This window comes from Mustela nigripes, chromosome 2, assembly GCF_022355385.1.
Source record: "Mustela nigripes isolate SB6536 chromosome 2, MUSNIG.SB6536, whole genome shotgun sequence".
In the NCBI taxonomy this organism is placed as follows: Eukaryota; Metazoa; Chordata; class Mammalia; order Carnivora; family Mustelidae; genus Mustela; species Mustela nigripes.
This window is the reverse complement of record NC_081558.1, coordinates 63,683,465-63,699,289: the sequence shown is the minus strand read 5'-3', so window position 1 is coordinate 63,699,289 and position 15,825 is coordinate 63,683,465. Positions and strand designations below refer to the sequence as shown.

The 15,825-nt window shown below is 42.7% G+C and overlaps 1 protein-coding gene across 1 annotated transcript in view; it reads left to right on the top strand.

Moving 5' to 3' along the window:
* The window catches only part of STAC (SH3 and cysteine rich domain), a 152,016-nt gene extending 136,547 nt beyond the window's left edge, over positions 1-15,469 (top strand). Inside the window, exons 10-11 of the mRNA XM_059387945.1 lie at positions 75-212; positions 13,461-15,469. Of these exons, the coding sequence (XP_059243928.1) occupies positions 75-212; positions 13,461-13,559 (237 nt within the window). The 3' untranslated portion in view covers positions 13,560-15,469. The remainder of the gene's footprint in view (positions 1-74; positions 213-13,460) is intronic.
* The last annotated feature ends 356 nt before the right edge of the window (positions 15,470-15,825 follow it).

Sequence of the window (15,825 nt, the reverse complement as noted above, 5' to 3'; positions counted from 1 at the left end):
ACAAAGAATCACTTGGTAAATGTAATTACAACAAATGAAACAATTGTGGACTCATGTGTCCTTTTTCCTTCCAGGGGAAAATTCAAGACAGGATTGGCTTCTTTCCGGCCAACTTTGTTCAGAGAGTACAACAAAATGAGAAGATCTTTAGATGTGTTAGGACCTTCCTTGGGTGTAAAGAACAGGGGCAGATGACACTGAAGGAGAATCAGGTGAGTAAAGCATGCAAGCACATACCAGGTACCACCAAAACAGAGAAAAAAACCACTAACAAACATAATGGCACCCATAAATCTGAATGAATGGGGTCATAGTCCAAGTGTTCACTTTGAGAAAAGAGAATACTCACTCTGGTGGTATTATGTAGTGTAGCAGAATCTAAACCTGCAAAACCAGAATGTTCAGAAACTCATTTAGTGCTATGTGTTCACAAGAGGAAATATACATAACGTTATGGCAGGAGGGTAAGGGCATCTATCTGGGCCTGGTCCCTTTTCTCTGACGACTGCTAGTCTCTGATGTGGACACCTACTCCAGTTTTGGTTCTGTGCTGGCCTGAACCAATGCATGGTTAATTTTTTGTACTCTCTTAGGAATACTTTGCTATTACTTCCTGAGAGTTCCACAGTTCATTGCATTTACCTCCAGTCACAGCAACCCTTCTAAATAAGGTCTCCTTGTCCAGACTCCAAGTTTCTGCCTTTTCACTGGAATCCAAGACACCTTCACATTGCTGCATAAAACATAATCAGGACAGAGGTAACCACGGATTATCTCACACCAGTGTCTGGATGTTTCCATACATCTAATCTAGAGGTGTCTGGCACCATCTTGCTCTAGAGCCATGTTGAATGTGAGGGTCAACAGGCAACAGCAAATGAATGATGCTGTCAGTTTCCTAAAAAGTGAGGAATGAACTCCTTCCATATGCATGTCTTTAAGCTCCTTGCTTCTTGCTCCCCCATCTCACTCTTGGAATGCTGAAAGACACAAAGTGACAAGACACACAAAGCTCAGCTCTTTGTCCTAACTCTGCCTCTCTTTGCCTTCTTCCAGCAGAGAGAGGGCTTCCTACTGCCCCTACTTCTCTGACTCCCAGCTTCTCTCACGGGAGATTCTGTATCCTCACTATAAAGTAAAAATAATACATGAAGACCTCCACATTTGCTCTTGGTGTATTTGGGGATGATTTGAGAAATCAGACACTAGAAATTTCTTCAGTCTCCTAATAAAGTTTCACCATTAACTCTAGTGGTGTATCCATTACTTTCTGTATCCACTTTTGGTATGGTAATTTTAATATTTCCTGAGGCAATTTATGCCTCTAGTTGGAAATGATGAGGCCCACCCTACAAAGAAGTGAATGAAAATGAAAAAGAAATGAACAATGTATTAGTAATTTTAATACTATCCCAAGGTGCCTGAGTGGCTCAGTTGGTTAGGCGGCTGTCTTCAGCTCAGATCATGATCTCAGTGTCCTGAGATTGAGACCCCCACATTGGGCTCCCTGCTAGTGGGGAGTTTGTTTCTCCCTCTGTCCCTCCCCCCAGTCATGTGCTATTTCTCTCTCTCTCTCAAATAAATAAATAAATAAAATCTTTAAAAGAATAATAATAATTATTTTAATACTATCCCAGTTCGATAGCATTGCCCAAAAGACATCTTGAATGTCATTTTTGCAATTGCCTACAAAGACAGTTTCTAAGTCCCATAAGACTTCATATTAAGTCCCATAAGACTTCATATTATTTTATATTTACCTTACTTTATATCTGATTTAAAATTTTTAAAAATTGGTTTACCTAACTTGATCAACAATTTTATGTGCCACACATAGTGCCAAATACTTGATCATCTTCAAACTAACAAGTATACTCTCAAAGAATAATGATTTACCTTTTTGTTACGACTGTTTAAAAGAAAAATCTTTATATCTAGCCCCTGGTTCACAGAGAAGGAAAGAACAAATTAATACAGTCCTGGACATTTCCACAGTGATAATTATCACAAGGATCATCATTATTATTGCTAATTATTTATGTCATATATATATTTATAGAGTATATATACCTACAACATTTTACTTGAGATCCCACACATGTCCTGTGAATTTTTTGAATAATTAACCACTATTTATATTTTATAAATGATGAAACAAAAGCTCATAAAGGTTATATCCCTTGCTCAAGGGGACAAAAACCTGGTAAGTAGCTAGGCTGGAACTTTTTTTTTAAGATTTTATTCTGGGGGAGACAGAGTAGCAGGCTCTGCTGGGCAGGGAGCCCAACATGGGGCTTGATCCCAGCACCCTGAAATCATGACCTGAGCAGAAGACAAACACTTAACCATCTGACCCACACAGGCACCCCCAGGCTAGAACTTAAACATTGGTCTGCAAACTCCAAGCCAAAATGCTTTCCATGTGCCCTGGACAAGGTGGCACCAACTTTGAGCTGTACAGCACCATTTGCATAGTTTGGCTCCCAGGGAAGGGAATGTCATTAAGGCAAGTATCCTGGGACCAGAGAACTCCTTAGAAACAGTCTTACTCCTGTAAGTGCCCTATTGGGTTATCTTTCATTTCAGGCAATGGAATCATCCTCATAACACTGAGACCTCAGCTCTAATGCCACACACATCGCACACAGCAAACGAACACTTTTCCCAGCTGGGTTCCCCGTCAGGGCTTCTCCAAGTGTATCCAACTGTATCCTCCCTGTTGCAAAAGTTTGGAAAGTCTTTTGAAGGAAATAAATTCAAGAAGAATATCCATCTTTATTGGCAGAGTGTTAATAATTTTGCTAGCATGTTTTATTTTTCCCTCAAAATAATCTTATGCTTCCTCACTTTAAATTGAACATTGTCTTTATGTTGTTAATATACAAGTCAGTGAAAGCAGAAGGCAAATTAAAGTTTGCTCAACTTGATCAATTTCCAGAAGCAGAACATCAACTCAGTGACTCCTACCAATTCCTTGACTGTTAGTCTCCAAAACTGTCTTTTCTGGAAATGGGCTCTCACCTATCTTCTCCACTCCCATGGTTGAAGTACAGTCTTCCAGCATGGGGTGGGTGGCGGAGAGGCATACAACCCAATCTCTTCAATTAGACATGCTCAAGACATAACACAGCATTTCAGCCTGAACCAAATGAATCCACCCATGATCCTTTAAAAAAGTTCCATATTCCCCGGTATTTGTCTAGCCTGGTGTTTCTGAGAGTGTGGTTTGAACCACCTGAATCATAATCACCTGGGAGATCATGGAAAATGCAGATTCCTGGACTCCATCCCAGACCTGTGGAAGCAGATCTTTTCAGGGCAAAGGCAAAGAATCTCTCTCTTTACAAACTCCCCAGGATCAAAGCTGAAGTTTGAGAATGACCTTCACTTCCATTCTCTCACTTTCAAATCCCATGTAGTCCTGTAGCTACTGAAGGTATTTTTATGTCCAATGACATGTGGGTCAACAAAGGCACTGAGGTCTCTAGCCCTACACAAATTCTTTATTTTCCATCTTTGGCATCAACATGGCAACCAGTTTTGGAAAAACGTCAGCCACTTAAGAGAAAATGTACATTTTAAAGATCTATTATTGTGGACATTGCTGCTATGAACACTGAGGTACAGATGGCCCTTTTTTTCACTACATCTGTATCTTTGGGGTAAATACCCAGTAGTGCAATTGCCGGGTCATAGGGTAGCTCTATTTTTAATTTTTTGAGGAATCTGCACACTGTTTTTCAAAGTGGCTGTACCAACTTGCATTCCCACCAACAGTGTAAGAGGGTTCCCCTTTCTCCACATCCTCTCCAACACTTGTTGTTTCCTGTCCTGTTGATAAGGCAAGCAGAGAAAGTCGATTATCATATGGTTTCACTTACTTGTGGAGCATAGGAATAACATGGAGGACATTAGAAGAAGGAAAGGAAAAGTGAATTGGGATATATCAGAGGGGGAGATGTAAGATGAGAGACTGTGGATTCTGAGAAACAAACTGAGGGTTTTGGAGGGGAGGGGGATGGGGTTTAGGGTGAGCCTGGTGGTGGGTATTAAGGAGGGCATGTATTGGATGGAGCACTGGGTCTGGTACATAAACAACGAATCTTGGAACATGAAAAAATAAATAAATAAAATTAAGATGTTAAAAAAAAGAGAGCATCTTAAAAACAAATAAATAAAAACAAAGATCTATTATTAAGAAATTTTTTTAAAATTTGGCTCCGAATCATTTAGTGTCCTAAATTAGTTTAGGTGTAAAATTTCAAAACATATTGGTCAAAATGAGGAGAGCTTAACCTAATAGCATATCCCGTGTGATTTTTGCAAAGTCACTTCTGAATGTCAGCATTCTTATCTGTAAAGTCGGCATAGTTGCACCTCCCTCTTGACATGGGTAAGGGTGAAACATGATCCCCTGTGTAAAATGTCAGCACTGTGCCTGACCACCGTCCAATGCATAGCAAGGTCCCCATGCAGCCGGCACCATCTAGAGTGAGCTCCAGATTCATCTGCAATGGCCAGCACTGCCTAAAATTACCTAGTAAACATCAGAAAATAGCCAGTATGGTATTTGCAACTCTAAAAATATAGACAAATGCTCTTTAACAGGGAAATAGAAGAAATTCAATTCTGAAAATAAATGCAATGCATCTCTTTGATCAAATCACATTTCTGCCTCTGGGGTTAATTTGTCTCATAATGATTATATTATTTTTTCACAGAGCTCTTATTTCCAAAGAGAATCAAGTTATCCTTTCGTTGTGAACACAACTAGAGTTTGCACTAATGCCAAAGTTTGTTTTCCTTATTTTTAAAATCTAAAAAATATTCTTATTAAACCATAAAAGTATTTCTTGAAATTCATCCATAGTTCTGCCATCCCAATAGAACTGTTTTTATTGATTCTTTGTATTATGTTGAAGCTTTTAAAGAAAAATAAGCAAATTATTTTTAGATTACTAAACTGAAATGTATTTATCGTGGAGAAATTTGAAAATTACAAAAAATATATAAAGAAGAAAATAAAAATAGCAGGTAACTCAAGCATCAAGTTATTATTGACAAAAACAATTTGGTATATTTTCTACCAAACTTTTCTTATAATTAATATTTTGGTGTATCATATTCTATTTAGTGTTCTGAGTTTGTTTGTTTTTTTAACTTAGTCATTAAATGTTTCTCAAAACAGTTTTTATCAGTTCTCTAACATTTTATCACATTCATTACGGTTTAGCAAACCATGGCATATTGACTTATGGTCAAATTTGGTTCTGTTTTTAAAACAGAGTTTATTGAAACAGAGCTATATTCATTCATATGTGTATCATCTGAAGCTACTTTCACACTAGAACAGCTGAGTTGAGTGGTTGCAACAAAGACCATATGGCCTGCAGAGCCAAAAATATTTACTATTTTCTTCTTTACAGAAAATGTTTGTCAACCCCTAGTCTGGATGTAGAAGAATGCATTTCAGTATTCTCCTGTTGTTAGATATTCCATTTTAATTTTTTAATTTTATTTTTATTTAACTTTTTAAACTATTGATAATGCAACAAACATGTTTAAACTAAAATCTTTTCTCCGTAACTCTGATTACATCCTTATGATAGACTTTAGAATTTATAGAAAAACAGATAAAAGATTTTTACAGTTCTTGATGCATATGACCAAATTGCTTCTAAAAAGTGTGTGCCAATTTCTACCCACATATGTTATTGGTTTCAGAGGTACAGGTCTGTGATTCATCAGTCTTATATAACATCCAGTGCTCATTACATCACATGCGCTCCTTGATGTCCATCACCCCTTTACTCCATCGCTCCGTCCTCCTCCCTTCCAGCAAGCCTCAGTTTGTTTCCAGTGATTAAGAGTCTCTTATGGTTTGTCTCCCTCTCTGGTTTTGTCTTGTTTCATTTTTCCTCTCTTCCCCCATGATCCCCTCTAATTTTAACCTCTTGACTGAGTTCGACTCCATCACTCTCCGCTTCCTGCTGGAGAACATTTTCAGATAGTGCCCCAATTCCTTTAATATTCTGAAGTTTCAATCCAGTCTGCCACTGCTTCTAACATAGATTGAACTGAATGTGCATTGCCTGTAGTGTTTTCTTCTACACCAACTCCCTTCTGCCCACAGAATGTTTACTTTGCCTCTCTTCACATCCTCTCTCCACCTGGAGATGCTCTCCTTAAAACGTCAAGGCTGAGTCTTCCTTCAACCTATGGCATTCAAGAATAACTTATTCTTTCATACATATGCACATATTGCCCACAGTACTTTTTAGTGTTTGACAGTAATAGTTTTGATCCTTTCGCCTTGTGGTAGGCAGAACAACAGCCCCATGTCCTCATCCCCAAAACTGAATGTGTCACCTCTCATGGCAAGAAGGACTCTGCAGATGTGGTGAAGTCAAGGATGGTGAGATGGGAAATTATTCTGGATTGTCCAGGTGAGCCCAGTGTCATCACAGTTCCTTAGAACAGGAAGACAAGAGGGCCAGAGTCAGAGAAGTAAATGGGAGGATAGAAGCTGAAGTAAGAAAGAGAGATAGAGAGAGATTTGAAGATGCTATGCTGTTGACCTTGCAGATGGAGGAAGGATCCAGGAGCCAGGGAATGCCTCTTAGAGGCTGAAGGTAAGGAACCAGATTCTCTGGCAGCTCAGCCTTCACCTTCACATTTAAGGACTTCTGATTTCCCAAACTGCAAGATAACTTTGTGTCATTTTAAACCATCAATTTAGTGATAATTTGTTACAGAAACCATAGGACACTAATCCAGATTTTGTGCAAAAAGGACTTTACAGATGTGATTAAGATTATGGGCCTTGTGATAGGGATATATCCTAGATTGTGTGGGCTGGCTAGCTCCAGTCAATTTCAAGGGCCTTGTGTGCAAGGCCCTCCAATTTGAGCCCTTAAAAGCATTGAGATATATCCAGCTGGAGTCAAAGAGAGATAGCAGGAAACGGAAGAAAGGTAGATCAGAGAGAGATTAAATGTGAGAAGGACTCAAACTACACTTACTGGATCTCAAGATACAGAAAGGGACCACAAGTCAAGGACTGCAGGCAGCCTCTAGAAACTGAGGATGATCCCCGACTCAGCAAGGAAACCAGGACTGGACTTCAGTCCTACAACCTCAAGGAACTGGATTGGACAGCCTAAATGAGCCTGGAATTAATCCTCTCTTAGAGAAAAAGAAGTAAGGAAGGAGGGGAAAAGAATAAGCCCTGTTGACTCATTGATTTTGGCCTTATGAATCCCAGAGCAGAGAAAACTAGCCAAGCCCACCAGACATCAGACATACAGAAATCTAATGTAATAAACTGGTTTGTTTAAAAGCACTGAGTTTGTGGTAATTTGTTACAACAGCAGAAGCTGTTACACATCTCAGGTTACTCAAATTGAGTCAACCTCATAAGGTGGATTTTACTCACATAATGAGAAGCCCGGATACAGGGAAGTTCTGGGATTCATAATTCAACAGTTTGATTCCATGGTCAGAGATCTAGATTCTTCCAGCCTGATGCTCTGCCATCCTTGAAATACTAGCCACCTTTTCTAGTGGTCACAGATGGCTGCAGCCACCCCAAGAATCCCTTCCAGATGAAGAAAGAAATTTTCTTCTTAATGTATCTCTTTCAAGAGGAAAACATACTACCTCAGAACTCCCCATGCTGTTTCATTAGCTAGAACCGGGTCCCATGAGAATCACTAGCAAGGAGAATCAAAACAGATTCAGACAATTAGGATTCACCCAAGTCATGTAGGGTAAGGATGGACAACAGAACAAAAGTTAGAGCTCTGCTGCATGGGAAAAGAACAGATTAACACCATTGACATTAACCAACAGTGTCTAATGCAAATGATTTACTTATCCTAGAACAAGGAATGATTGGTGCAGAGTGGAGGGTTCCCAGCTGAAAGATGAGTGGACCAGAGTTGGTGCAACTCAGAGCTCACTCATGGGTTTTCAGGTATCCTCAGCTGGGGGAGCAGGTAATTATGCATGGCTCTTACACTAACTTCAATTATCTAAGAGGCCTTTATCCAATGCTGGTCTGCCAGGTCAAGTTAGGATTTGCTATTGCCATTGCTTTTTTCCTCAACATTCTCAGCTCTGGAACATGTGCAAAGCTACCTCCTACTTCATGCAAGACCCCGTGGTCTTTCTGTCTCCATTCCCACCCACTGTTTTATCTGATGAGGTCTCACCTCCCAGGAGATACTGGTGTCTCCTAATGTGCTCCTACTTCCTGTCATTTCCTTTTCTTAGAGGACCACTCCAATAAATGCATCAATAAATATAGAAAGAGAGGTATTAATTAGGACAAGGAAAAGATGTATTTTGCCCACATTAGAAAGTAGAGCCCATAGTAGTAAGGGAAAAGTGGCTGCCCAGCTTTCTGCTCTGGGCAGTTGCAGAATCTCTGTGGCCTGGGCAGACCTTGGAGGAGGAGCTATCTTTCAGCCTTGAATATTCATCCTAAATCCAACAGAACAACTTGCTTCAGGCATCAAATGAGTTCTCTACAACTCAGTGGTTGTAGAGAAGTGCCTGTCAGCCTCCAAATGGCTGCCAATCCCAGTGCTCAGGACATTCGACCCTCTATGTCCTATCTCCTCATAGGTATTTTGAGGGAAGACTGAGTCCAGAGCACTAGGCAAGAAATCCTTTCAAATAAAATGACTGCTCATCTGTTTTTTTTTTTAATATAATTTTTTATTTTTTATAAACATGTATTTTTATCCCCAGTGGTACAGGTCTGTGAATCACCAGGTTTACACACTTCACAGCACTCACCAAAGCACATACCCTCCCCAATGTCCATAATACCACCCCCTTCTCCCAAACCCCCTCCCCCCAGCAACCCTCAGTTTGTTTTGTGAGATTAAGAGTCACTTATGGTTTGTCTCCCTCCCAATCCCATCTTCCTTCATTTATTCTTCTCGTACCCACTTAAGCCCCCATGTTGCAACACCACTTCCTCATATCAGGGAGATCATATGATAGTTGTCTTTCTCCGCCTGACTTATTTCGCTAAGCATGATACGCTCTAGTTCCATCCATGTTGTCGCAAATGGCAAGATTTCATTTCTTTTGATGGCTGCATAGTATTCCATTGTGTATATATACCACATCTTCTTGATCCATTCATCTGTTGATGGACATCTAGGTTCTTTCCATAGTTTGGCTCATCTGTTTTAAGTTGCAGCCCAGTTGAATGTTAATGAGTTGAGAGGCAAGGCCAGGGGAACCTTAGATGTTATTAGCAGATGTGCTCCCCAAAGTGGGTTAGATTGTAGGACTTAAGCTAGGCAAGACCATGAAGGGACTGAGCCAAGAGGGGCACTTAACTGGCAGGGAGCAGAATTAGAGACAACATAGGAGAAGAAGCAGAGGGCTAGGGAGTGGGTCAAGGACAAGATATCAAGTAGAGACAAGAATGGGGAAAAATCTAGTCTCCTCCCATAGGAGTAGGGGAAGTGAGAGGAGGAGAGTGGTAAAGTCATAAACACAGAAACCAGAGCAAAAACATGAGTGAATGGGGTTATCATTAATAACAAACACTAAGTGGTATGGCTGAGTGTCTCAATCAGTTGAGTAGCTGACTTGGGTCAGCTCAGGTCACAATCTCAGGTCAAGATCTCAGGGTTTCATCTCAGGTCACAATCTCAGGGTCCTGGGATTGGAGCCCTCATAGGGCTCCACTCTCAGTGCGGAATCTCTCTCTACCTCTGCTGCTCCCTTCCCCCCCCCCACCCACAAGTGCATGCATGCTCCCTCATCTCTCAAAAGAAATTAATTAATTAAAGAATGCAAAGTCTGAGTGATGCTCAGGGGCTGGCAATATCCAGGCTGCATGTCTAAGTAAGCACTAGGCTACTGGAGATGCTCTGTTGAGTATGCTGGGTGCTAGTGTTCTGTATGTGCTATACTCACCTTGGTACTGAGATGCCCAGACCATCCCTTCTGCACACGTGGTGTCCACCAGGCAGTCGGCAATGCTGTCAGCAAGCAGAGTGGACAGGCCAGGATTTGTCAGCAATGGGAAGGAAATAGTCCAGTCTTCAGAAGTCTGGCTGGCAAGAGAGTGAGAGGGAAAGAGGAAGGAAGGAAGAGAAGGAAAGAGGGAGGAAGAAGAGAGGGGAAAAAGGATATCAGGTAACAAGAGGAGAAGGGAGAGGAGAGGACAGGAGAGGAAAAAGAACCAGTTTTTATAAATCTTCCTTTTTCTACTGAAAATCGTCTAACACTCAACTGTTGGTTGGTACCAGTAGTCATCTCTGCCCTTTCCCCATTTGGCAGAGCCCTGATTTTTGTTCTCTTGTCCATGTGTACCTCCCATGACTCAGGTGAATCCTAATTAAATTAATTCTTGCTGGTGATGTTTTCAGTGGTTGGCCAGTGCCCCAGTTCCAGTCAAAGAGATAGGTCAGAAGGTCAGCAAAGGGACCCTTTTCATCATGAGTTCATTCATTCAAAAACTTAATGATTTATATTGTCAGTGTACTAAATAAACAGGGATTAAAACACACAGGGCCCTTGCACTCATCACACATGTAATTACTCATTAAATATCTCTCCTTCCAGTTCTGCCCAATAAGCTCCATGAGAGCAGGCATCTGCCTTTCTTTCCCAGCTTCTAGAGTGGTAGCTAGCACATAGGGGCCTCTCAATAAAAACTTGGAAAATGAGTGAGTGAATGAATGAATGAATGAATGCAGAAAGTAGGGAATCAAGGGACCGCAGACACTTGGAGGTATCTTTCACATGGCCTGGCCAGTAAAACATTTGCTGGCATAATCAACTGTCTCCTTTATCTGGAGCTGAGGAATTTCCTCGGATGTGGGACTTTTCAGTGCAAAGACTGAGAACGTCCCGGGCAAACCAAGACAAGTTGGTCACCCTATTTGCGTCCCTGCGAAGCAAAGGAGTTCTGCCTCTGCCTCACCTCCCACCCTCTTCTACCCGTAATCTTCTGGGCTCATCTTTCCACTTCATCTTGAAAGGAAATGTTTCAAACTTTTTTATCACTTCCTAAAATGGCAGGTTCTCAAACCTGGAGAGCGATGTATTTCTACCATCAGAAATTTAAATCCTAGACTCTTCATTTCTAGGAAGAGTACAACTGCTGAAACCTATTTTCAACCCTTTGTATTCATCTTTTTCAACTTCCTTTAGCTTCCTCATCTGTGTCCCCATTGTCTTCCCCCGAGACTATCCAAGCAGTGCGTGGTGGGTATAGATCTCCTCGTCCTTTGGAAGGTCTCCCCAAGTCAAATCACTGCAGGGATGTGCAGAAGGAGGTGCAGAAGGAGGTGCAGAAGAAATAAGTGCATGCAACAAAGTACAAACATTTGTGTATCTTGGCCTCCTATTTTTGAGACACCTTCAAACAACTCTTCCATTGCCTCTACCAAGCACTGTTTCTCTTCCACACTGAAATCTTGAAAAAGAAAAAGGGAGAATAAAGGTTTGGGGTATATATATATATATATGGACATGCATCTGAACTGTCAGTGGGCTTCTGCTAGAGAGACTGAAATTTACTACTAATGTAAATCAGGAAAGCTGTGAAAATGACCCAAAAAACTAATGGAGACCCCAGACTGCAGTCATTTTTTTGGTTTGTTTGCTTTATGACTTAGGCTAATGGCATAAGGCTCTGAGCTCTGGCCAGAATTTCTGTTTTCTGATTTTTGCCCAGTGTTCTCCATATTTGACATCAACATGATACAACATCTGTGTGTATATACGTCATCAAACTGTTTTCATGTTCATTTCTTTATTTAAATATTTCAACTGGAAATTTTTTAAATAAGCATCTAGAACAAATCTGCACAAGGGATCAGTTTTAAAGTTTTTCACTGATGTGGATTGGTTGGTCTAATAGTAAGGATTGTTGAATTTCAGGCATATTTCAACAATGAAGAAAATTCTGTCTTTGTCACGGTTTTAAAGGTAAATCGTGCTCTCAAGGCATTTTTATGGGTTCTTTTCAAGACATATACTCCCTGCCCATCACTAGGGTCCCTTGTCTGTGGTGTTTCTGGCATGGTAATGACAGGTCTTAGCTTTTGAAAATCAGGTGGTTCACTTTCCCTTTGGCAGCCACCTTGCCCATCATGCTCTAGCAGGATCTAACATGGCACCAAGGCTATTTCTTTCTCACAGCTCACCTCTGGCCTTCAGGAAATAGTCACCACATCTTCTGTTCTTACAGATCAACTCCTTTTTACTTCCCCATCTGAGCTTCTTTCCAGTCAAGCTTATCATAGCGTTAGGATTCTGAAACTTGAACCAGAAACCAGTCTCTTGTATATCCTAAGCGCTGGGAGTCACAAATGAAGCTCAGCTCTTTTCCCAACCCCCTCACTAGGTGGGTACACCCATCTCCTGGTTGCTGTGTTGATGGACAACTCACAGCTGTCCCTTATCCAGCTACTGCCCTTCTGTGGACCAAGAGCTGCCTCACCTGACAGGTCACACCTCTCACACCCAAGTCAGCCAGTGGCCAATGACGGACAGGGGGCCCAAGAAGCCAGACCCCTTGCCTCAAGGTGGGAACACTCCTCAGCCCACTTCATACTCCAGAGCTCCCTGTTGAATCAGCCTGAGGCTCACCTCCAACTGAGTCCTCACCCTTGCTCAGCTCCTTCCCCGCCCTCCTGCTTCCCTCACTTCCCACCTCCTGAGAGCACACCCTCAACAAGCCACTTCTCATGCCTCAGGCTCTGTTTCTAGGGACTCTAACCTAAGATCTAACCTACCACACATGGAAGCAGGTCAGGTGGCTGAAACTCACAGAACTTTGCAAAAAATTCTTATTTCCATCTGACTCTCTCCACCCTTCAGCCTTTCAGTGGTAAATGGCAGTGGTGATGACAAGCGCATACAAACAGATTTTTAACCACTTTCTTGTTCAGTCCCACACAGCTGGGCAAGGGGAGGTGTTAGCGTCTGTTTGCTTTGCTAGGGGCCAGGAATGGTATAGCTTCCTTTGACTTCCTGTTATCATATGTATAAATTTCCAAACACATGACCGGGGCCTGCTGAATGGTAGCTATTAGTCTGTATCTTTTAAAATAAAGTATTGAGGACTCATTGTGTGCCACATGCTAGGTTCTCTTGTGAGCATTCTATCGTTCTGTCCTCACAGTGACTCTTCAGGAGGACACAATCTGATTAACCCCATTTTATTGATCCTCATTTGTAAAACTTCATTCCTAAAACTCAGAAAATATTCAGCACCTAGGCCTATTTCCAAACCCAGGTTCTGCCTAATATTTCCTCAACCTTTTCCTTACAGAGCCAGCCTCCCCCCTCCAACACCCCACTATTTGAAACTGCTCTCCCTTTTCCAATTTGGTGCTCCTGGCCTCAGTCCACTGTGATTCAAGCAGCTCCTAATTTCTTCCTTGTTGACACTTTGATGTTTCTCCTTCCTTGGCATTCAGATCTGCGTGACTTCCGAAGAGGAGCAAGATGGATTTATCAGAGTCCTCAGTGGAAAGAAGAGAGGCCTTGTCCCCCTGGATGTCCTAGAAAACGTCTGATTGCTGGCCCCTCCTGCTTTGGCAGTGGCCGGGCTCTGCTGCGATGCCTCGTCTCACACTGTGTCCCTGCAGAGGAGCTGCCACACTGACCCACCCTCCTCCCTGGGAAACAGTGAGACAAGACTCATGGGTTTGAGACTGGAGTATCAGCCACAGACAGAGGGGCATCTCACCGCATTGCCGGGCTGCCCAAGGTGAGGGCGAGGCTGCCCAAGATGGGGAGCTGAGTGCCATGCAGGCGGCGGCTGAGGCAGGGTGGCAGCCACAGCTGTCCTTGAGGGCTCACCTCGTCCCCGTCCATGTGATGTAAGTTAGCCCACTGGAGGGTGCTCCAGCCTGCAGTGTGGGCCCAGTGCGAGGCTAGGATCCCCACGGCCAAGTGTGATTCTGGTTCCAGACGTGTGTCCCCAGCAATGGCCCCTCCGCATCATCGCATTTGCGGTCTCTTTGCAGAGCATCAGGAAGTCCTGATCCCCAGCTCCCGAAATGCCAGGGCTCCCCGCAGCCCCCCTCGCTTTGTTATTGCACTGTCTCTTCTGTCCTCTGATGGAGTCCTGGGGGGGTGCTGTGAGATGGAAGGGCTAAGCTGGTGGCACTAGCCACCGGGACCTGATCTGCCCAAAGGTGACCAATAGGCAGCCACTGCTGCTCTTCTGGTTACTGGCAGAGGTGACAGAGAAGGACACAAGGCATAGGTACAGAGAGCAAAGTGGGAGTAAGGTGGGGCAGAGAGCCCAATTTACTGCAGATTATGCAGCCCCTTCGGTTAGGAAAGCATTCTCTGCAAAGGTGAACCTGGGGAAGAGAATGGGGCAAAAAGTCTCAGTGATGAGCCCATTTCATTTCATGTCCTTGGTACTGGGGGCAGCATTTTCTGTCAGGCCATCCTGGAGGACCCCCTTTTGGACGCTGAGCCCACCTTGCAAAGAACCAGAAACATGGAGGAGAACCAATATCACCTTGAGACAAGTAGCCAAATCAGAATCCATTCTTCTTTAGGGCAGTCTATTATACCCTAGCAGACATAACATGGAGACGAATCCTTAGTGCTTCATCCCTCAGAAAGAGAGGAACTTGGGTCCTATCTAGCATCAGTAGGGGAGTCTCTCTTACTCTATACTTGTACTAATGTTTACAAGCATTCAGTATACTGTGATGCCTTCCCCGGCAAGCCTCCTCCTAGCAGTCAAACTTGCATTACTTATTAATATGGTTAAATATCAATTCACAATGACCTTGGAATCAATGTCCGCTCCATTTATTTTGTGACAGAGCAATAAAAGCTTTAGAACAATTGGTTTTTAAAAGACCTAAGCGGGTGCATCTTAAGCATGTGAGCATTATTTCCCACACCCTAGTATTCGTAGTCTCCACTTATTTCTTTTGTTACTGGTCAGCATGATGGTGGGAGCTGAGATGGGGGAGCTGCTAGTTTCACAGCAGTCTGGATGCCTTACTATTATTTTAAAGCCGGCATCCAGAATTTCCTCCCTCTCTGGTACAACCTGAAAAACTGAGTGTACAGAGCCAAGATGGGTTCTCCGAGAGCCAGGGCGGATAGTATGACTGCCATTCTCTAAAATGGAATGCCAGAGGACAAACCCTCTCTGCCTCTAATTCAGTACTCCATTGAATAAAGACAACACAGTGGCTGGAAGGAGCATAGAAAATGTGTGTCCTGATCTCTTCTTTCTGGTGCGTATCCATGGAAGCCTTTGGGTCCAGTGGTGTCAGATCCTAGACAAATTTAACTTGCAATAAAAAGTCAGTTTGCCTGATCTTTGGAAACTGAATAGAAGGGGGCTGCCGTAGCCAGCCAGCAAGGTGGTCCCTGCGTCCTAATAGTCTTGCCTTTGTATAGCCCACTCCCACATTGAATCAGTACTGGTCTTATATGGCCAAAAAGATACAGCAGGAGTCATACTGCATGACATCTGAGGCTAGGCCAAAGAAGTCCTTGTAGCTTCTGCCTTGCTCTCTGGAAACACTCGCCCTTGGAACCCTGAGCCACCTACTCTGAAACCACCATGGGGGAGAGGTGCAATAGACAGACCACGTGTGTCTGCAGCTGGGATCCCGGACATCACAGAACAGCAGCCATCCCTGCTGGACCTACCCAAGTGATAACTTTACAAACAAAATAAATAGGATTTGGTGGTTTTTAAGTCATTAAGTTTTGGAGTGATTTGTTTTACAGAAACATGTCACAAGCAGGGACTCATAATTTGAGCCAATGTTAGGAGGAAAAAACACATCTTCTGCACAA